The sequence below is a fragment of the Sciurus vulgaris genome (genome assembly GCF_902686455.1).
Source record: "Sciurus vulgaris genome assembly, chromosome: 10".
Lineage (NCBI taxonomy): Eukaryota > Metazoa > Chordata > Mammalia > Rodentia > Sciuridae > Sciurus > Sciurus vulgaris.
The window spans coordinates 77,820,479-77,842,332 of record NC_136470.1 but is presented as its reverse complement, the minus strand read 5'-3'; the positions used below and the strand labels follow the sequence as shown (position 1 = coordinate 77,842,332).

Genomic DNA, 21,854 nt, shown 5'->3' with positions numbered 1-21,854 from the left:
TTTTTGTTTTTTTTTGCGGTGCTGGGACTCGAACCCATGGCCTCACTCACGCTAGGCCAGGGCTTTACCACCGAGATACACCCCCAGCCCTGGGATGCTCATTTTGAACGACAAAAGAAGTATGGCCGAGAAATGTCAAGGTGTAACTGTCCTCGTGCTATAAGGGTTGCTCACCCGGCGCGGCTGGCCAAGGAGGGGGCTGCTAGCAGAAAGAGCCTGAACGCCTGGCGATCAGATCCGCCACTGGGCGGAGTGCAGCCTGCGGCCTGAAGGACTCAGGGTTTCCCCATGATTCCCACTGTGACCACAGCTCGCCGCAGACTGTGGGGGAACGCACACTGGGGACCCCGCCCGTGCGCTCGTTCCCATTCCTCTCCGCCAAGTCTGGAGCATTGCGAGATTTGCCTTATTCCCTGGTGGCTGTGGTGAGGCAAGGCCAGGTCGGGGGGCCCCCCTCCCCGCCCCGCCCGCTGCCGCGCCTGGGGTGCAGGCTCTCCCCACCCTCCCGCCGGACGCCACCAGAGCGGCAGGTGTAGTCCAGAGGCAGCGCGCGGGTGAGTCGGCCCCAGCCTCTCCCAAATAGCTGATGGGGGTTGGAGGGGGGAGACAAGAGGGCCCGCAGTTGTGTCCACTTTTATCTTTGCTAGCAGCCGAGACAAGTACTGCCAGAGATTGGGAGGGCAGGCAGAAGAGTCATGGATGCCCACATTCTCCCCAGCAGCTATCCCCAAGTCAGGGTCCACAGGCTCTGAGCCCTACCCTGCCCGAATTTAGGGAAGATGGGGCTTGTGGTGTCATTTTTCTTAGGAAAGGAAGCCAAGGGTTATACTCCACTTTCGAGCCCTGGCTTTAGGCCCAGATAGAGGCCTGGGCTTGAGTCCTCCCCTGCAATTGGACTCGGCTTGGGGAGATGGTGTTCTAGGTAGTTACGTAACCTTATTTAGTCTCAATGTCCCCATGTATAAAATAGGGGCATAAGGATGCCACACTGGTTTCCTGTGAGGTTGAAACCAAAAGATATTACTAATTGCTCAGTGTGAAACTGATACCCCCCTTTATCAGTGACAAGTTCTGCTTCCTCAAATGTTGAAGTTTGAACACTAGAGAAGCACGCCAAGGCAAGCATATTAAGCAGGTCTCATTTAAAGGTAATAATACAGACTTCTCCCAGGAGGGAGAAGGGAACCACGGCTGATGTTCTACAGTCCCAGAGAAGTGAGCACACCCTATGTCTTAGGTTAGGGTCATCTTTGTTCTGCTCTCTCCCCCCTTATCTCTCCTTCCTGCCTATGGGACAACTGACATTCCAATCTCCCAGGGGTGGTCTCCAACTTCCCAGACTCTGATGGCCTCCATTCCTCGATTTGATCAGAATTCTTATTCTACACTAATTGTCTGTCCTCAATTCTGGCTTCATTCTCCTCTCTAGTTTTAGGAATTTCTTACTGCTGTAAAGAAAGGGGTTAGGACCACTCTGGCTTCTTTGAACTGGAAGTGGGTGGCATGGGACAAGCAGTTTGGAGTTCCCTTTAGAAATTGGGTCAATTAAGGGGTCCACAGTAGAAGTCTGGTTGGGGGAGAGCAGGTTCTAAAGTTATCTGGGGGTGGGTGCTTCTATGAGAGAGAAAGAGAGACATGAGTATGAAATAAGATTAATACAGAATAAATGTTGCAGCATCTGGAACATGTCAGTGAATATCATGAAGATGACAGAAGTCAATTTCTCACCAGGAGGTGGAAGAACTGAGAAGTCATTCCCATAACAAGGTCTAACAAAGGTTGGAGAGGACAAGGCCTTTATGTGGGAACTTTAACATTGTCAGAGTTATCAGGAATGTAAACACAACATTTAATTTTTAATGTCAATTTTGTTCCCAGAAAATATAGTTAAGCTACTTAATGCCATCTGATTTTTGTAAAATATCCTTTTGTTGGTATAACCTGTGTTTAGTAGAGATCTCTATTATTTCAGTTACTTAGGGCTAGATAATTATACTAGCAAATGTAGATAAGCCTCTCTGTGTAGCTTAGGAAGATCTGTAGGCCTTAAACTGACTAAAAATTTCTGACCTGGCAATTTTTCTTGATAGTTATCAGGCTCATTTGCCTAAGAATCTCTCTTATAGCTTCCAGTCATTATTTATTCTAGAGGGTCTAACACAAGTATATATTTTAAGTTACATTTAACTGTTGTTTCTTTTTTAAGTGACCAAGAATGGCTACGTTTTGGTTTTAACTGTTTTGCGAGGTGTTTAAGATCAAGCTGGTCAAATTGACCTGTTAATGTCTGTTAAAGAGTCAGCTGAATTCCCACAGTGGTCACTCATGGGAAAACTTGAGAGCAGCTTCTTAGCTCCTTTAGTGCCTGCCATTCCCTAGGAGGGGTCTCCTTGATGAGATGGCTTCCCTCCGCTGCAGCAGGTACTGATTGGCTTTTCATCCTCCAGTAGTCTCACAATTTCCCTGATCTGGAGGGTCCGGTGGCCCAGAGTTGCAAAACTCCTTAGAGAAGTTCTCTTGTTCCCTGGATTCAGGTTGACTCTGAGGACAAGAACCAAATACTGTTTTTTTTTTCCCCCCTTTATTTTAATCTCAATCTCTAAAGTTGATCTTAAACATTTAGCAAGCCAGTCTCACCAGTCATAAAATAAGAGTACTGGGCTTTAACTTTGTTGTCTTTAACTTTATAGTTATTTACCCCCTTTTATTTAATTGGGGTGTATATTATCTGTCTTATAGGCGATGGCTTATTATCTCAAATTAATATACATTGTTTGTTCTTGATGTAGTACATCTGTAAAACATTAATCAGGCAGCAGTTATAGAGTTTACAAGGTGTATGCAAAATGGATTTAATAACAGTAAAACATTTAGTTTGTGTAATAGCTATCTTGAATTTTGGCCGAGCTATACATTATATACCCTGTTTGAGATCACAGTAATTCTACAACAGAAACCAATCTTTTGACTATAATTTTAAGTAAGCTGAAGTCTGGCTTATTTCGGAGCCACTCTAACATGCAGTAAGGTGGGAGGCAGAGCCTTATCTCAGGTAAGGTGGGGCTCTTCACAAATCTTAGGTAAAGTTTTCTAATTCTGATGCTGATCTTTGCTTCTCTCTTAAACATCATTTTAAGAAGTTTACATATATTATTTCTGGGTCTATATGAACATTAGTTCACACAATGTAACATTATATCTAAAACATGAATCAAAGAAAGGCTGAACTTTTAACTTTCCTTTTGTGTGTCTAAGTGGCAAAGTGTTTTTATGTTTCTGATATTAACCTTTAAATAAATCAGGCTCTCACTAACTTTTAGAAATACATTTACATTTAAATTTTTTATCTCAGTGTAAAAAGTAACAAATTTTACATATATCCTATTGATAACAAGTCCTGTTATAGAACATTAAATGATATAAATAAGTCCCCAATAAAATTTACTATTCTTATAAGTTTAAAATCACCATTACAGACAAGTTTAGTTTGGAGAATAGCAGCTTGATAATTTTTCTGCTTTAAAGACTTGTATACCTAGAAAATATGAACACATTTATTATATAAAGAAGAGTAATAGCATAATTATCTTGTTTTTATATTAACCAAGTTTGGCTTTTAACCATAAGTGTACAAACCTAATTTTTAAGACTAACTGTTCTCAAGAATTAAACTTAACAGACACAATGATAAGAGTAAATTAGTGTTTTTGAGAAATCCTTGTCATTTTAACCTATAGATTAAACTGGCTTATATCAGCACATTAATATTTGACCTTAGGGGAGGAAAACTTAGTTTTAACTGATCATCTCACATACATATAACCAACTTAGTTACACAGAAATTTGTTGAAATTTGCCCTTTACTTACATACAGATTTTCTTAGCACTTATTAGACTCTCATGTATTTCATTGCACAAAGACTTTCCTACACAGAAACATTTTTTTTCTACTAAATATATTTCCATACCTAGAATCTTTTATTTTTTTCTTTCCTATCTGGTGACCCCTTTTTGTTCACATTCTGAAACAATTCTTATGAAATTTTTGAATTTAGATGAATTACTCCATTTTAATAAGATGAAATATTTTATGTTATTTACTGTACTCTAATTGAAATGGTTGAAACTTTTGGATCCTTTTGTATATAGAATTGTGCCTGTTAGGACTTAACTCTTAGTAACCTTGCTTTTAGTGATGACACAAAGCAATTTTAAACCCTTTTTATTTACCAATCTATGAAAACACCAATAATGTTTAAGTATGTTACCCCATGGAATTTAAGGAGTTAGCATTTTAACTTTGTAAATTAATCAGATGTCTCTAAGAGAAGAAACACACTTGAGTAATCTCATATGTGTCAAATTTAATTTACTTTTTTTACTGTAAAAATTAAGATATCAGATAAGCGTTTTGGATAGTATCTGCTGTCTCCTGTTGAAGAGAAGTCCTAGAAATAATTGATATTAGACATTTATAGACATCAACATTTTATTAATTTGACTACCTAGAGGCTTGTGAGTTAAGAAATTTTAGACATTTTATCTTCATTTGTTTACCCAACTTAAATTGAACTTTTTTTTAAATCATGTGAAATAAAGGTATCTAGATCCATTTTTAAAATTTTAATTTTAGGAGCACTCCTTATTTGTGTCTATTTTGATATCATGTACATGATATTTAGATGCACATTCATAGACAACATGATATCAGACACCACCATATACACATAACACAAAAGCAAAGGTCTTGTAGGTTTTTTGTTTGTTTTGTGTTTTTTTTTTGGTAATGGGAATCGAACCCAGGGGCACTCAGCCACTGAGCCACATTTCCAGCCCTTTTTGTATTTTATTTAGAAACAGGGTCCCACTGAGTTTCTTAGTGCCTCACTTTTGCTGAGGCTGGCTTTGAACTTGAGATCCTCCAACCTCAGCCTCCCAAATCGCTGGGATTATAGGCATGTGCCACCGCCTGGCCATATAGCTTTTTATAGGTGACTCTCCATTGCAATTTAACAGATGTTTAAAAACTCTAGTTGAATAAAATCAGGACTGATCAAAAACATTAATGTTATTTACTTTTGCTGGATTTCAGGTAAAAAACTCTTTTTCCCTTTTTTTTTTTTTTCCCCTTTGGGTTTGAGATTGGCCTCCTACTGAGCCTTGAGGCTTCTCCATTTACATTTCAAAGACAGATCTGAAAGGAGCTGAGAGATTACTGGTTCCAGCAGAAACTTGATGCCTAGGGCATTTTAACCATTTCTATCAGGACAGGTTTGGATGTCAAAGAAAATTATGAGAACTTATTTTCCATTACTTTTGAGAATGAAGCTCCGATGTAAAGCTCCTTACTGAGATATGCCATTGGCTTTTGACCTGGTTTGTCCATGGCTGCCTATCCAGTATTTTGGGGTGAATATTATAAGCTCAGAGGCACAGTTAGCGGCCAAATAAAATCAGACAGAAAGCGGCCAGAGCAAACTTTATTGGAATTTGTCTCTTGGGTGAAATTCCCAGAGCCCTGGGGTACAGCTCAAGTAGGGACCCGGAGAAAATCGTACGTGGTCCTGGCTGCCCAGGGTTTTTATAGGGTGGAATGGGAGGGGGTCCTGCTGAGTGACAGGTGGATGTGAAGGGTCAGTGGAATTTTCTAGCCCACTTGATCGGTCACCTTTTCGCGGGCTAGCCTTTGTTTCAGCTGCTCTGCTCTGCCCCCTACAGTCGCCTAAATTTCGACCTAACAAATATTTTTAGGGTTATTTTCCTCTCAGTGACAAACAGGTTAAATCTTGCTCCATAGGTAAGCTGAGGACAGGAACTTGAAGTAAGGCCCCTTTTTGATATTTCTGTCCTATGGTGGTTACTTTTCTGTCCTAGCTTGTGGGCTCCTTGAGACAGTTCCTAAGTATTGAGCCTGTTGATGGCATAATTAAGCTTTATTCTTTGAGATCTTATAATCCCTATTGGCTAAGAAGTTTAGGAGCTCTGTAATGGCCTTTTGATATTCCTCCTGGGTGGAGGCACATAAAGGATGCCATTTACATATTGGAGAACAATTACAGATGTTTTATTTCTGAATTTTGTTAAGTCCTTGGCTAGGGTTTATCTTGAAAGGTGAGAGCCATCTCTAAATCTCTAAATCTTTGAGGCAACACTCTCTAAGTTAGTTGAGATACACTATCTGGTTCCTCAAAGGCAAATAGAAATTGTGATTGAGAGTCTAGGGTATACAGGAAAAGTCATCTTTTAACTCTAACATAGTAAACCTAGCAGTAGCTGGAATCCAAGATAACAGAGTATATGGATTAAGAACTACAGGGTGGAGGGAAATGACTGCTTAATTATTCTAAGGCTTTGGACTAGGCAGTTTGCTTTTTAACTCCCAAAATGAGTGAATTGCATTGGCTGTTGTAAGGCATTGTAAATTTCTGTCATTTTGAATGATCTTTAAGGTTTTCAATGATCTTTAATAAGCCCTTTTTCATGTCTTTATGCTCCCTTTCTTTCTTTTCCTTTTTGATCTCTATTACAAAAATGGAAGATGCAAGTTGGAGAAGATCATCTAACGACTGAACAGGGCCATGTGCCAATTTTTGTCATTTCCTTTAAATGTTTGGGGTTGACTGAATGATAAGTTTATCCTTTAAAAGTAGGTGGCCCTCTATGGATTCAGTATTCAGGGTGGTGTGTTTTCTTATTTCCCTCCTGAGTCTCTCCATGAAAATAGCAGGAATTTCCTGAAGGTCTCATATAATAGTTTTCTAGGAATCCTACTCATTGTTTGAATCCCAGTTAGGATGGTTTCTGGGAACTGCCTGTGTTCTAGATGGTTAAGTAATAGCATAATTTTTCCAGGTGAAGTCAAATACCTGGCATAAGTTTTGAAACATCTCAATATTTATTGGGATCCTCCAAAACCTCCCTAAATTTATTTTTATCTGTCTTAAGTTGGGGGGGGGTCCCCTTGATTTTTCTCCCTCAGTAGGTGATTCCTCAAGGCTTTCTCCTCTCATGGTAGAGATTATTGAGGCCAAGTCTGGTAACATATGAAAGGCACTTTTCTTGATTATTTGTAAATTTGCAGTATGCAGGCTAGTGATGAACCTGGCAATACTGTTGAGAGAGAAGTTCCCATCTGAGTTAAGTATTAGGGACATCTCCCTAACTTTGAGCTTCCTTACAGTCCAGAAAAAACTGTCTCTCACTACCTGGCTTTGCCAAAGTTATTTCTGGCCTTCTTTGGCCAAGTGCTAGGGTCCCAGTTTGCCCTGTGCTAAAGACCCTTGGAGAATTTTGACTTAAGGGTATTACTGCTTTCTCCCTGCCACTATATAAACTCCTAATTATGAAAAAAAATGACAAAATTAAAATTATGCATTTTGCTTGTATTTTTGCCCTGTATACGTCAAAGAATCTCTGGAGGATGAGGGGACATCTATTGGTTGTTAGGCATATAAATGTCCTTTTCTTGGAGGGACTCAGGGGAGGGGTTGATTTACATACCTTCCTCTCACAGCTTAAAGAGAACACAGTGAGCACATTTAAGCACAGGAACAATAATGGGGAGATTCTAGATAGACTAGTGAAGGTTAACTATGTGAACAAAGGAAACCTGGGCATTTTCTTACTAATCATCCTAGGTCTTTCTGTTAATCTTACAATCTAAATTCCTAATGCCTGATCTGCGAGGGAAGGGGAGCATCTAGGAGGGAATAACGTATGTAGAGCAGTGTTGTATGGCCCATACATATGAGGCAAAGTTAATTGGCACTTTCCTCAGTGCCATTCATCAACCGATCACCCTAGATACCCCTTACGTCAGTCAGGAGGCGGGGGTCCGGAGAAGGAACCGCCCAAGAGTAGCCCAGGCCAGAGAACGCCGCATTTGTTCCAATCCTCCATCCGTCTCCACGCGTTTGAGGTAGATCAGGACTAGGGACACTGTGTACTGGCGCCAATTGAGCTCTGGGTGTGGACAGAAAAGTAGGAAACGGCTTTGGCAGAGTCCAACCTGCCTGGTCTGCATAGAGCAGGTGATTGGAAACTGCCTGGGCCGGGAAACCTCTCACCCAAGTCTTGAAGGATGGTGGCTGCACTAGCTGCATTTAAGTAGCCGATGGGTGCCCATTTTGCCCTCCAGAAGTAAAGAGACGGAAAGATGCTCCTCAAACAGATGTGGGGTGCATGGAGAGAAGCTTACCTTGGTGTAGGTCTCGGTGGGACCTCCAAATCTGATACCACCATTTACCAGTGACAAGTTCTGCTTCCTCAAATGCTGAAGTTTGAACACTAGAGAAGCATGCCAAGGCAAGTATATTAAGCAGGTCTCATTTAAAGGTAATACTGCAGACTTCTCCCAGGAGGGAGAAAGGGACCACGGCTGATGTTCTACAGTCCCAGAGAAGTGAGCACACCCTACATCTTTTATAGGTTAGGGTCATCTTTGTTCTGTTCTCTCCCCTCTTATCTCTCCATCCTGCCTATGTGACTAGGCCCAGGAGTTGCCAGGAGTTGCCGGTGACAGAGAAAAAAGGGTGAGATGCAAATGGCAGGAGGAAGGGCCAAATGGAGATACAGGTAGGGGCCCAGGGGGCATTAATTAGCAGCCCCCTGCCTGCAGATTTTTGGGAGGGGTAGTTAGGCAGATAACCTTGATGGTCAAAAGGGCTCTGGAGGCATTGATAATCCAATCTCCCAGGTGCAGTCTCCAACTTCCCAGACTCTGATGGTCTCCATTCCTCGATTTGACCAGATTTCTTGTTCTGCACTAACTGCCTGTCCTCAATTCTGGCTTCAAAACTTGTTCCACAGAGAGCTCTGAATTTTAGCTGGGAAGAATATCAGCTTCCTGCATTGGGGACTGCTTGTCAGGCCAAGTCTGCCCCACAGGTGACAGGATGGCCTCCTGGCCCAGGAATTGCATGGGACCATGAACAAAGGTAAAGAAAAGCAGCTCTACCCTCCAGCACCCAGCTTCCTTGTTGATGGCCATGGGGGTCTTCACCTGGGACAAAACGTGTAGCAGGGACAGTTGATGCTTTTCTTAGAGAGGACATTCCTCACTATTCCTTCCCAAATGTCTTTACTCACACCTTTGCCTCAGAAAACTGGCAACCACTATCAAAATCATTAATACCTGCAATCTTCCTGTTACAGAGCAGAGTTCTAGGCTGGCACTTCGAGGTCCTTGAGGGTTAAATGACGTTTTCCAGTTAATGGAGATACTTGCTCTCTTCCACTCTGCTTGCTGTGTGCTTAACTCTGTGTTGCATTCTCCGTTATTCAAAGGATAGGCCCATTAGCCTGACGAAAGAAGCAGCCCACCTGAGATCTTCCAGTGCTTTTGGGGTGGACCACCTTGCAGGGTTTACTGCAGTCTCACTGGGGTCAAGGTGAGAATGAAATGCCACAGCAATCAGGAGAAGGTATTTAGGAGAGCTACTCACTCTCTGACTGGGATGGCCCCGGGAAACTGAAACAAGATCTTGGCCTTCAAGAGCATTGTCCTTGAACGTAAGGGGTGGGAGTAGCAGCATTTGATTGTGCAAGGGGCCCCTTCTCTTCCCCAATCTTAAAAACCTGCTCCAAAAGTCGGTTTCGAGAAGGGACAGAAATTAGGAACCGCCATCCTCTCCATAAGCAACTATCCAGGAGCTTTGTCAGGAAGTTTGAATTTGAAGGTAGGGACTTTCCTTGGAATGAACTGCATGCGGAATCAGTCCCAGAGCCTTCACGGAGCTGCGCGCACATTCAGCTCCCGAGAAACAAGGAGCATCGGAAGCGGCGCGTGTCCTCTGACAGCGAGCAGGACAGTCTCTTTCTTCCTCCCTTCTCTCGCCCCACGGTTGTGAGCTCTTCCCCGGCCCCACCCCGCACCCGGCATTGAGGTTCCCGCGTGGCTGTACCCTGGCCACGCACACTGTGGTCTCTCCCTGCTGCCTGCCCAATACCTTCCCCGCGCGAGCGCAGGCCCGTCTCCGCTGCTATCGCGCCCGCTTCCCTGCCCCACGGTCCAGTCTCCGTGGCCCTAGGTGCTGGTCTTTATTCTAAAGTATTCTGCGCCCTTGCCCTCGGAAGACCACAACCAGAGTCTTCGGGAAAAGCAGGATTTGGCTCCTGTTGGTTCACTGTTAGCTCAGTGAATGAGCAGACTCGCGTCCTGATTGGGTTTAAGTGAATCTGCCCCCTTGATCACCAGGCAAGAGGCAAGGCCCTAAGCAACTTAGAGAGATCCTGTCTGAAAATAAAAAATAAAAAAGGGTGGGGGATGTGGCTCAGTTGTTGAGTGTTCAATCCCAATACCACCCCCCCCCCCAAATAAAGAAAGTAATCTAAATGTTCATAGCAACATTATTTATAATAGTCAAAAAGTGAAAACAATTCAAATGTTAATCAATAGATGAATGGATACATAAAATGTGGCCCTGTGTGTGTGTGTGTACACCATATACACACACACTGGAATATTATTTGGCCATAAAAGGGAGTGCCAATACATTCTACAACATGCATGAACCTTTTTGTCTCTTTTGGGAGTATTGGGGATTGAACCCAGGGCCTCCTCATGCTAGGTAAGAGCTCTACTGATGGGAATTTCTGACTAGGTGATAGAAACAATTTCCAGCCGAATTAGTGTGAACATACAGGCAACATTTTAATTGGGGCCTCAGCTGAAGGAAGACAGAACTGATCAAGATGGGGAGCAGGCATCTCCACAAACAAGAATAGATGTAAGCTTTTTTTGTGTGTGCTGGGGATCAAACCCGTGGCCTTGTGCTTGCAAGGCAAGCACTCTACCAACTGAGCTATCTCCCCAGCTAGATGTAAGCTTTTATTGATTTTCTGGAGTGGGCTAAAGTCCAGTAATTTTTCTTTGACCAGGGGTGCACTCAAACTCCTGGTCTTGAGAAATGTGCAGTTAGCTTATTCCAGGAACCGCTGTATTTTTCTGTTGCTGCTACTGTCTTGCACAAATATCTCAGCCTTGTGGAAAGGTTTGGCTGTTGTAGCTGCAAAGTGGGGTCATGGGGAAGTGGGGCATGGAAGAAAACACATGCCATGCTTTTTAGGGAGTAACAGGTTTGGGCCCAGGAGTTTGTTTGCCTTCTGTCCTTCCATACTGACAGGACAGCCTCATCTGGTTTATTCTTGGAGACATTATGATGAAGGCATCCTGGCTTTTATGATGTACCTGGTCTCTGTGGTCAATAAGAGTATTTGGGGAAAGATAGGTAAGGACACATATTACACTTGGGTAATAGGTCATGAGTTAACACCTTGGGAGTGCACCCCATAATGGTCTCTGACTGTCTCACTACCACTGAGCTATACACCCCAAGCCCTATGATGAACCTTGAAAACATGCTAAGTGAATAAACCAGTCACATAGGACCAGATCCTATACGAGCCATTCACATGAAAATCCAGAATAAAAAAAATATACAGAGACAGGAAATACCTTTATTTTATTCATTTATTTATTTTTACTTAGTTAGACAGGAAATAGGTTAATGGTTGCTTAGGGCTGGGTGGTGGCAGGGGAAAAGGAAGTGATAAATAAAGGACATGGGGTTTCTTCTACAGGAGATGAAACTATTCTAAAGTCAACTGTGATGAGGGTTGCACCTATTTGTGAATATACCAAAAATCATTAGTCGTGCACTTCAAATGAATGCGTTGTATGGTATATGAATTATCTCTCAATAAAACTTAAAAAAAGAGAGATACCCCCAATATAGGCTCTTCTCAATGTGGTTGCGTCTGGATGGGATGGCTGGAACTGCTCCAGCCATCTTGCTATGAGGGTAGTGTTTATGTGAGTGTGGCGGAATCAGAATTATCAAGGAGAGCCAGGTGTGGTGGTGCATGCCTGTCATCCCAGCAACTCAGGAAGCTGAGGCAGGAGAAGGCTAGCCTGGGCAACTTAGTGAGACCCTGTCTCAAATAAAATTAAAAAGGGCTTGGAATGTAGCTAGGTGGTAGAGTACCCTTGGCTGTTCAATAAATAGTATTGGGGAAAAAAAAACCTAAAAAAAAAAAACAACAACAACAAAAAAAAAAAAAAAAAAAAAAAAAAAAAAGAGAGAGAGAGAGAGAATCACTGAGAAGCAGCAATGGACACCTGGCTGTCTGTCATGTTATGTGATATGTGGCATGATGAGTTGTTCAAGTCAGCTTGAATGGGAATTTTTGTTGTTGGTGCTGTTTTTAAATAACCAAGTATTTAAACACAAAAAGGTTTAATGTAGAAAATTAGCTGCTTACAAAACCTTTGGAAGTGCTGAGGCATCCAACTCTAGGCTGAATCTCTAGGAGTGACTGCTAGGATCCTGCAAAACCAACCTGCAGTGGGAACCACCACTTCTGTTCCCAATTGGGAAAGCAGGGACTCAGGAGGCCACCACAGGATCTATCGTGTTCAGTAACACAGTGCTTGGTGACTTAGGGATCAAAAGCCATTGCCAAATCACCTCAATTACCAGTCTGCACTCACCCAAGGAAGCTGGCGAATGAACATGGAACACTTCAGGTAACTTGCACCTCTCCCTCACCAGACTGACAGAAGAAAAAAGCCAAAGCAGCATGACGACCCCCTCACTTGATCTCTGCCTTTCAGATGCTTCCTCTCTAATGTTCAACTGCTTTGCTCTTCATTACTACTTCCGTCCCAGATATTCTATCTAGAGTTACTTTTCCTTCTGCTTAAAATATCCTTTAGACTTTTCCAAGGGTCTACTTGTGATGAGCTTTCACTTTTGTTTTCCCTGAAAATACCTTTGTTTCGCCTTACTCTTGGAGGATTTAAAACAAAAATGAACAGATTTCAAAAGCTGCTGGAGGAAAATCCCATGTTCTCCATACTTGTTTGTCAAGAGAAAACAAAGAAAATTGCAGAAATAAGGCCTGTCTTACATCTGCTTTCTCAATTCTGAAAACCTAATATTCAGAATTCGACTTCAAAGAAATCTACAAAATGTAAATTTTTGTATCCTAGCCTTTCCTGGGCAGTAAAGTACTCTAGAAGGAGATAGTAACAGTGGAAAGGATCCCTGTGGTTAAATGGCATCAATATAGGGGCTTGACTTGGCCAATGGACTTGATAAGGAGAAATCAAGAGGACTCCTGAGTGGGGCCATTTCAGCATAGTAGTGGGAAAAGTGAGATTGTAATGGACAGAAGAAGAGAGGAATGAATTCAGCAAATGTAGATGGTTTGAGGATTCCTGTGCAATAAAGAGAGGAGAGAGGGAGTGGATAGAGGGTATGTCTAGTTTCAACAGAGTTTTGGTTGGCTGTTTTTCTGCTTGGGAATCAGACATGTTTTTGGGTGGAAATGAAGGTGTCAATCAAAGAGAACAGAGGGAGAGAGTGGACACACGACGGGTGGAGGGCTGGCTGCTGGTGGAGGGGGCTCGCAAGGTGTGGAAATATGTCATGATATTTGGCTAAGTGACAAAAGCATATTATAAAGCAGATACTGCATGATCCCTTTCCTGTTTTAAAACTATATTAGCTGAGTGCGGTGGTGAATGCCTGTAGAGGAGGACCACAAGTTTTGGGCCAGCCTCAGCAACTTAGCAAGGCCCTAAACAACTTGGTGAGATCCTGTCTCAAAATAAAAAGTAAAAAGGGTCGGGGATGTGGGTTAATGGTAAAGCAGCCCTGGGTTCAATCTCCAATACAAAAAAAGGAGATATATATATATATATATATATGTATATATATATATATATTTATATTTCCTCCTGTTTGCTTATTCTTTCTTCTAGAATTTACTTTTGTAAATAGAAAAAAAGCAATTAAGGTTGTTAAAGAGGACACAAGTGCAGGATTGTCCTTGAATTATAAAAGGAATAAATTGCTGAAAAAAAAAAACTAAAATGCTTAATAAAATAATATGTAAGCTGAGTAAAAAGTAAGCAGTACTTAGGCACAAAGGGAGGACAGGGAGGCATGCAAAGCACAAAGCCAGATGTGGACTGGAGGACACGACATGTGCAGAGCTGGTGAATCTGAGCACTCGATTCTACAGTCTCTCAGGACTAGCTGGACAGAAGACAAAGCCCAGGGACCACCAAGAGGGAAGATCACGGGGAAATGCCCCCAAAGCAGACTCCAGAGGGCTATTCTCAGTGTAAAGGTGACCTAGAAATAAGCTCTTTCATCTCATAGAACTGCAAGGAAAACTGCCTTTTGGATCCTGATGCTAATTAAATTGAAGTGGGTCTGTATTTGTAACCACTGGCTACAAGTTCTACAAGTTCTCTTACAAGTTTCAGCCTCTATTCACTCACTAGGCTACACTCTTCTCCCAAAGAATAACCAAAAAAACTTGGAGCCAATAATTTGATTAAAAATAGTCCTACTCTTGTAATGACTATATGTCCCTGACAGAAGCAAATATCCCTGCCCTCAAAGAATCCCAAGGCAATGTTCTGAAGAAAATGAGCAGCCCCCAAATAAAATAATTCACTAAATATACGATAAACAGAACATTGTGAGTGGGAGCCAACAGAAATAAGAAGACAAATTCAGTCCCAAACTTTAGATGTTAGAATTGTTAAACCTATTATAACTAAATAGTATGTTTGATATAATTTAATAAATAAATAGAGCCTTGAAAATAGTTCTCTTGGCAAAAGAACAAGCAGACATGGAAAATATCAAACAACTTGTAGAAAAGAAAAATATAATTGAAATGTGAAATTCAATAGAGTTGACAGATGATTAGATATAGCTAAAGGGATGACTGCAGATGTGGAAGACAGAACAGAACTTGCCCAAACTACAGCCCAGAGAGATAAAGATTGGAGAAATATAAAACAGAAGTTAAAAGGTCATGGAAGATTAAGGCATTCTTTTAAATATTTAATACTATTTCTATGGTTGAGTAAATAAGGGGAAAAGATGATATTCAAAGAGTATTACTTTCTATAAATAACTTTCTGTAAACTAATAAGAGTATTACTTCTATAATCCATAGGTTTGAGAAGTCAAAAAAATGTCATCTCTGTAAGTAAAAAGAGATGTGCACCCAGAATCATCATAGTGAAAATAATAATATATATTAAATATTAAAATATCAAATAATGTGCTATAAAATGATGGAAATAAAAGATATAACTTTCAAACAGATAGAGACAAAAAGGAATAGGAAAAAAAATTCAATCCAGGGGCTGGGATTGTAGCTGAGTGGTAGAGTTCTTGCCTAGCACATGTGAAGCTATTTGTTTGTTTGTTTTTTTGTACCAGGAACTGACCTCAGGGGCACTCATCCACTGAACCACATCCCCAGTCCTATTTTGTATTTTATTTAGAGACAGGGTCTCACTGAGTTGCTTAGTGCTTTGCTTTTGCTAAGGCTGGCTTTGAGCTCACAATCCTCTTGCCTCAGCCTCCTGAGCTGCTGGGAATACCACACCAGTAAGGCACTAAGTTTGATCGTCAGCACCACATAAAAATAAGTAAATAAAATAAAGGTGCTGTGTCCATCTACAACTAAAAAATATTAAAAAAAAAATCAACCCAAACTGAGTGTGGTGGCACATTCTTGTAATTCCATCAGCTCAGGAGGCTGAGGCAGAAAGGTTGCATGTTCAAGCCCAGCCTGCTCACATTAGTAAGACCCTGACTAAAAATAAAAAATGTGAAGGATTGAGGATGTAGCTCAGTGGTAGAATGCTTGCCTAGCTTGTGCAAGCCCTGGATTCAATCCCCAGTAACCGCCCCATGCCCCCCAAAAAGAAAAAGACAAGAAAGAAAAGAGACTCCTAGCTGCCAACATCTGCTAGGTTCTGCTCTTTCTTTACTTCATCTTGTCTCCTCTGAAACAACATCACACCTGAGAGCAATAGTTATTTAAGGTCAAGCTTTAAAATATCAAAGTTAAGGATGTTAGAGCAAAGCCACCATTTCTGAAGGAGTGACAAAAAAGTTGTCACACATGTTTTTCAGTTTGCCAGAAATGTTTCTGACAGCTGGATGAGGTGGCTCATGCCTGTAATCCCAGTGACTTAGGAGGTTGTGAAAGGGGGATTGTGAGTTCAAAGCCAACCTTAGTGGACCTTAAGCAGGGTCCCAGTAAGACCCTGTCTCAAAATAAAATATAAAAAGGGCTGGGGATGTGGCTCAGTGGTTAAGCATCCCTGGGTTCAATCTGCAGTACCAAAAAAAAAAAAAAAAGAGAGAAATTTTTCTGACATACACGTGAATCATGTAGTGGGCTCAGATTCTCACTGATCTTTGAGAATTCTCTTCATGAGCAATTATGTCAGTTCTCATCACCTTCCAAAAGGCAGGTTGCAGGAAGCGTGAAAGTTGGAAGGAGTTACTGAAGACCTTGGGGTTGAGTGTAGTTAATTTTTGTGAGGAAATATGTGAAATCCATTGAGGTTCCCAAGTTTTCAGAACTGCAGAAAACAGGGCCATGCTGGCCTACGGATAGGAGCTGGTGATTAGGATTGTGCTGTGAGACCTGGATTTGTGGGGTCCTATTTGTGAATGTCATTTTTAGACACTGTATTAGTCAGGGCTCTCCAGAGAAACAACCAATAGAGAATTGGCTTCTTATTTATTATGGAGTTTGGCTCACAATTGAGACTAAAAGTCTGAACATGAAAGCCAGTGGTTTTTCTCAGTTAAAAGCCTGAGAGCAAGGGCAGCGTGTGGTGTAACTCCCAGTCCTAACCCAAATGCTTGAGGATCTGGGTCCAAGAGGGGATGAAGGTGGTGGTGTAAGTCCCAGAACTTCAGAGGGCCAAGAAGCAGGAGCTCTTATGTCTGAGGGCTGGAAGAGATGGATGTCTCAGTTCAAGAGGAGAGTGAATCCACCCTTAGTCCACCTTTTTGTTCAGTTCAGGCCCTTGGTGGATTGGAGTGTGCCCACCCACACCAGTCAGGGCTATCTTCCTTACTCACTCTCCCCCTCTTACTGAAACACCTTCATAGACATTTCCAGAAACAACGTGCTACCAGCTATTTGGGTATCTCTTAGCCCAGTCAAGTTAACACATTAAAACCAACCATTACAGATCCTTAGCAAATATGATTAGCAAAAAACCACATTACTCAACAGAGGCCTCAATTCCCATGTCCATACAATAAGGATAGAAAGACCCATTGCCCTAGACTGTGGAAAGGATTAAACAAGATATGCATGCCAAATGCCTGGTACTTAGTGGGAACTTAGAAAAAGCAGCCACTATCATGATTATCACTTTATTTACATAGCTCCATTTTCAGTTTGTTTAGACAGTTGAACATATTATAATTTACATTATAATAACTAACAAATGTTACCCTCAGCAGACACGAACCTGTGGATCCGAGTAGCACCAGTTGCAGCTGGGAAGTCATTGCAGGCTCTTGGTCCAGGGTTTGGCAAGAGTTTGATCTGATGATGGCAGGCTGGGTAATTTGGAGCAGTCTCAGTCTGCTGCGAGTGCTATGGTGTCTCCTTCCACAGACGGGCTACGTGCACCCAGATGAGTTCTTCCAGTCACCCGAAGTCATGGCAGGTAAAGTTCCCCATGTGGTTAAGATAAGCAGCAGCAGAGTGGTTGAGAGGCTTACTGGGTATTCAGTGGGCAAAGGGAAAGCACATCTGTACAGAAGAGCAGTAAGTCCATAAGCAAAGCTGCAGCCTGACTGGGATAAGAGCTTGGGAGTGGGAACTCATATCTTCTTCCTGAGTGGAAACACTGACCATCTGGATGATACTAATAAAACACCAGGCTCTTTGATGTTTTCCTGTCATTCAGAATGAAAACTGTGATGGACTCCTCAATGGAAGGATTTCAGTTGGGCTTTCCCAGTGGCTGGGGACGCTTACACAGAGTTGTGATCTGAGAATATGAAATGTTCCCCTCTGTAGTTGAGGAAGGAGTGAAGGAATTCAGACATGGGATACTCACTTGTTAGAACGTATCCATTAGGGGCTAGGGATGTAGCTCAGTAGTAGAGCACTTGCCTAATATGTATGAAGCCCTGGATTCAATTCCAGCACTGCAGAAAACAAACAAACAAAACCAAACTACTAGGTGGTGAAAGGTACATCAAGAGGATGGATGCCAGGGGCCTTGAGGGCTTCAGATGCTGTGTGTGGCTGCCTCCTCATGTTTCAAGATGGCAGCTTGAGCTCCAGTTTTCAAGCATGATGCTTTCCAGCGAAGAGGAAATGGGCCTGTCTACTCCCTTAAAGGTCACATTTTGTAAATCATATACTTTTTACCCATTTCCACCCCACTGGTTGGTCAAACACATGACTATACTTAGTCATAAAGGAATTTAAGAAACAAAAATTTTATATCTGATTAAGTGTCCAGCTAAAGAAATTAAGGAAGGAGGGGGGAATAGCTATTTCTGCCACATGGCTTAGTAGGTAGATTTGGATTTTAAATTGAAAAGTTCAGTCTTCTGTCCTACATGTTTTTATAAAACTGAACTGTATACAGCAGCTGGATTGACTTGATGCTAGATTTTATTTCCCTTTCACCTTCTGATATAGATCAAATGGCCAAAAGAGTGGAGAAATAAGTTTCAGAAGCAAAGAGCCTGAATGATCCCCAGGCCATATAATCAGCTCTAGACAGCCAGTAAGGTTATCAAACATGAGGTGCTATGGACAGTGGGGTTTGGACTGGAGATGCAGAAATTAAAAGTTTGTTTTCTCACTCCAACCAATGAGCTCTGGAACACTGGTCACAGGTCAGCCTCAAGCAGCAAGCATTTTTTTAATTATACCTTTTTCTTGTAAAAATTTAAGCATCATAAACAAAACTAAGATCATATTTGTCCATAATCCTTATTGCTTGTTCCCTGTCCTCACTCTCACAACCCCTTTTTCCAGATAAAAATCATTCTTAGAGATGAGTTCTGATCCTAGAAATCTGTAAAAAGAAATAACGTCTCCCCTACTCCCTGCCACACCCTTCCCAGGGTACACTGTCACCTCATCCCCCAAGTACTGCTTCCCTGTCTACATCGCAGGGTGTGGCCTCGCCCACCTTGAGCTTCTGTATATTAGTTTCTACTGCTGTATAACAAATCATCACAAATCTAGCAGTTTAAAATTACACAACTTATTAGTTTGCAGTTCTGTAGATCAGAAGTCCAGCATTGGGATCTTTTCTTAGGATGTCACAAGGTTGAAATCAAGGTAAGGGCTGAACTGAATTCTTGCCGGGAAGCTCTGAGGAAATATCTGCTTCCAAGCTCATTCTCACTGACAGAATTTAATTCACTTCAATTATGGGACTATGGTCACGTTGCTGCAATTTCTGGAGGCTGCCCATTCTCCTTGCCAATAGTCCCTTCCATCTTGAAGCCAGTAGGGGCATAGCAATCTCTAGCTTTGAATCTCTGCTTGCTTTTTCTGCATCCAGCTGTAGAAAATTCTTTGCTGTTAAAGGGCTGGTGTGATTAGGTGAGGCCCATCCAATAGTCTCCCTATTTCGGTCAGTCAGTACTCCCATGTAACCTAACCTAACCACGGGAGTAAAATATAACCTGTAAAAATCCCAGGGGTGCAAGGAATGTCCACCAGAGGGTTGGGAGTCTTGGGTACCATCCTAGAATTCTGTCTACCACATCCCAGAGCTGGGAACTGGCTCACCTTCGCCTCTCTCTCTGCAGAGGACATCCTGGGCGTGCAGGCTTCACGGCCCTGGGAGTTTTACCCCAGCAGTTCCTGCCGCACGGTGGTCTTCCCACTGCTGACCTCTGGCTCTGCCTTCTGGTTGCTCAGGCTCTGGGAAGAGTTGGGGCTGTGGCCTGGCCTGGTGAGTGGCTATGTGCTGCTGGTGGGGCCCCGACTCCTCCTCACCACCCTCTCCTTTGCTCTGGATGGGGCTGTGTACCACCTGGCCCCACAGTGGGGGGCGGATCGCTGGAATGCCCTGGCCCTGCTGTCTGGTTCCTACGTCACCCTGGTTTTCTACACAAGGACCTTCTCCAACACCATCGAGGGACTGCTCTTCACGTGGCTGCTGGTGCTGGTGTCCCCTTATGTGGCATGGAACCCCACACCCAAGAAGCCTACCCCATGTCCATGGTGGCACAGCTGGCTTCTTGGGGCCATTGTGGCTGCTGGTTTCTTCAATCGGCCCACCTTTCTCGCCTTTGCTCTGATTCCCCTCTTCGTCTGGGGTACTCGTGGAGTCAAGGACCCTGGCTTCAAGTCACTGATCTGGGAAGCACTGGTGCTGCTCCCTGGGGCAGTACTCACTGCAGTGGTATTTGTGGCCACAGACAGCTGGTACTATTCCAGCCTCTCAAGATCCAGTAGCCTTGTCCTTACACCTGTCAACTTTTTATACTACAACCTGGATCCTCAAAACCTTGCAAGGCATGGCACGCATGTGCGACTCACTCACCTGGTAGTCAATGGCTTCCTGCTCTTTGGGGTGCTACACGCCCAGGCACTACAGGCTGCTTGGCAGCAGGTGCAAGTCAGCCTCCAGGCGTTTGCACAAAGCGGCCTCCAGAGGGCGCTGGGGGCCCAGAGCCTGTTGTCCAGCTCCAGGTCTTCCCTCCTTCTCCTCTACTTCATGCCCATGGCCCTGCTATCTGCCTTTAGCCACCAGGAGGCTCGATTCCTGATTCCCCTTCTGGTCCCTCTAGTCCTGCTTTGTAGTCCGCGAACCCATCCTGTGACTTGGAAGGGGACTCTGGTCCTCTTTAATGCCCTAGGTGCGCTCTTCTTTGGCTGTCTGCACCAGGGAGGCCTGATACCTGGCCTAAAGTACCTGGAGCAGGTGGTCCATGCACCTGTTCTCCCAGGCATGCCCACCCACTACACCCTCCTCTTTACTCATACCTACATGCCCCCCCAGCACCTCCTCCACCTCCCAGGCCTGGAGTCATCTGTAGAGGTGGTGGACATGGGTGGAAATGAGGACTGGGTACTGTGCCAAGCCCTTAATAACCTCACCAGACAACCAGCTTGCCAAGTGGCTGGTGGACCATGGCTCTGCCGCCTCTTTGTGGTGACCCCTGGGACCACCAGGCATACTGTGGAGAAGTGCAACTTCTCCCTCAAGAATGAGACACTTATGTTTCCCCACCTGACTCTGGAGGACCCACCACTCCTGTCTTCTCTACTGAGTGGGGCTTGGAGGGACCACCTTAGTCTTCACATCATGGAACTGGAGGAGACACCAGACAATATGACAGAGCAGCCACTGCCCAAGATTCAGTTATAGAATCTATGCTACTCCACCTTGTATGAAGGCAGCTGGGCTGTGACATTGGGATGGGCCCTGGTCTTCCTTCAGGATCCCCACTGCTGCTTCTTCTGGGCATAGCCAATGGTTGTTCTGACCTCTGGGTAAACCCACACTCTTTTCCTTCACCAAAGATCTGACCAGTCATGGTTCTGATGCCAAGGTCCCCAAAGAATCCTGGTGTAACCAATGGTACTTAATGTCTATTCCTGCCCTATGCCTTCCAGCCATTGTAATGTTTTAAATATATACTAGCACCTGGTTGTGAAAAGACAATGCACCTCGAATGATATTTCTGAATGACCTCTCCTAAACTTCCCATAATACTTTACCCTCTTGTCATCATGAAAATTCTTGTCCTTCTAAGGATTGCCATGTTGAGGCCTTCCAGACACCTGAGAGATCCTGGTGAAGGAGAAATTAGGTGGCTCAGATTCATGAATTCAAGTTCTAGTTCCCGGTCTGCCACTCGATGACTTTTGAGAAGGCCCCTTCTACTCATCCAGCCATCTCCCAATCTGTACAGATAAGAGGATCCCTGAGATGTCTGTCAGCTAATACTGTCATTCTTGGATCCCACAGCACATGTCCCCTGGATCAATAGGCATGTCTTTCACAAAGTTTTTTGAACTATTTA

General features: G+C 43.2%; 1 protein-coding gene across 7 annotated transcripts; it reads left to right on the top strand.

The window, feature by feature from the left end:
* The first annotated feature begins 40 nt into the window (after positions 1 to 40).
* PIGZ (phosphatidylinositol glycan anchor biosynthesis class Z) lies at positions 41 to 21,493 on the top strand. Of its 7 annotated transcripts, none has more exons than XM_079156231.1 (4): positions 41 to 554; positions 8,750 to 9,389; positions 17,301 to 17,512; positions 19,629 to 21,493. In XM_079156231.1, exons 3-4 carry the CDS (start codon positions 17,392 to 17,394, stop codon positions 21,194 to 21,196), a joined length of 1,689 nt encoding a protein of 562 aa, XP_079012357.1. In that variant the 5' UTR covers positions 41 to 554; positions 8,750 to 9,389; positions 17,301 to 17,391; the 3' UTR covers positions 21,197 to 21,493. The 7 variants fall into 7 exon arrangements, with proteins under 7 accessions (XP_079012357.1, XP_079012356.1, XP_079012359.1 ...); XM_079156230.1 differs by having other exon boundaries at positions 8,696 to 9,389; XM_079156234.1 differs by having other exon boundaries at positions 322 to 554; positions 8,750 to 8,936.
* Positions 21,494 to 21,854: the final 361 nt, after the last annotated feature.

Excerpts from the sequence above, each read along its gene's own strand:
- PIGZ (XM_079156233.1), top strand. The coding sequence starts at position 17,392 with ATGATGGCAGGCTGGGTAATTTGGAGCAGTCTCAGTCTGCTGCGAGTG. Across the intron at positions 17,513-19,628 it reads GTCACCCGAAGTCATGGCAG|AGGACATCCTGGGCGTGCAG; the intron begins GTAAAGTTCCCC and ends CTCTCTCTGCAG.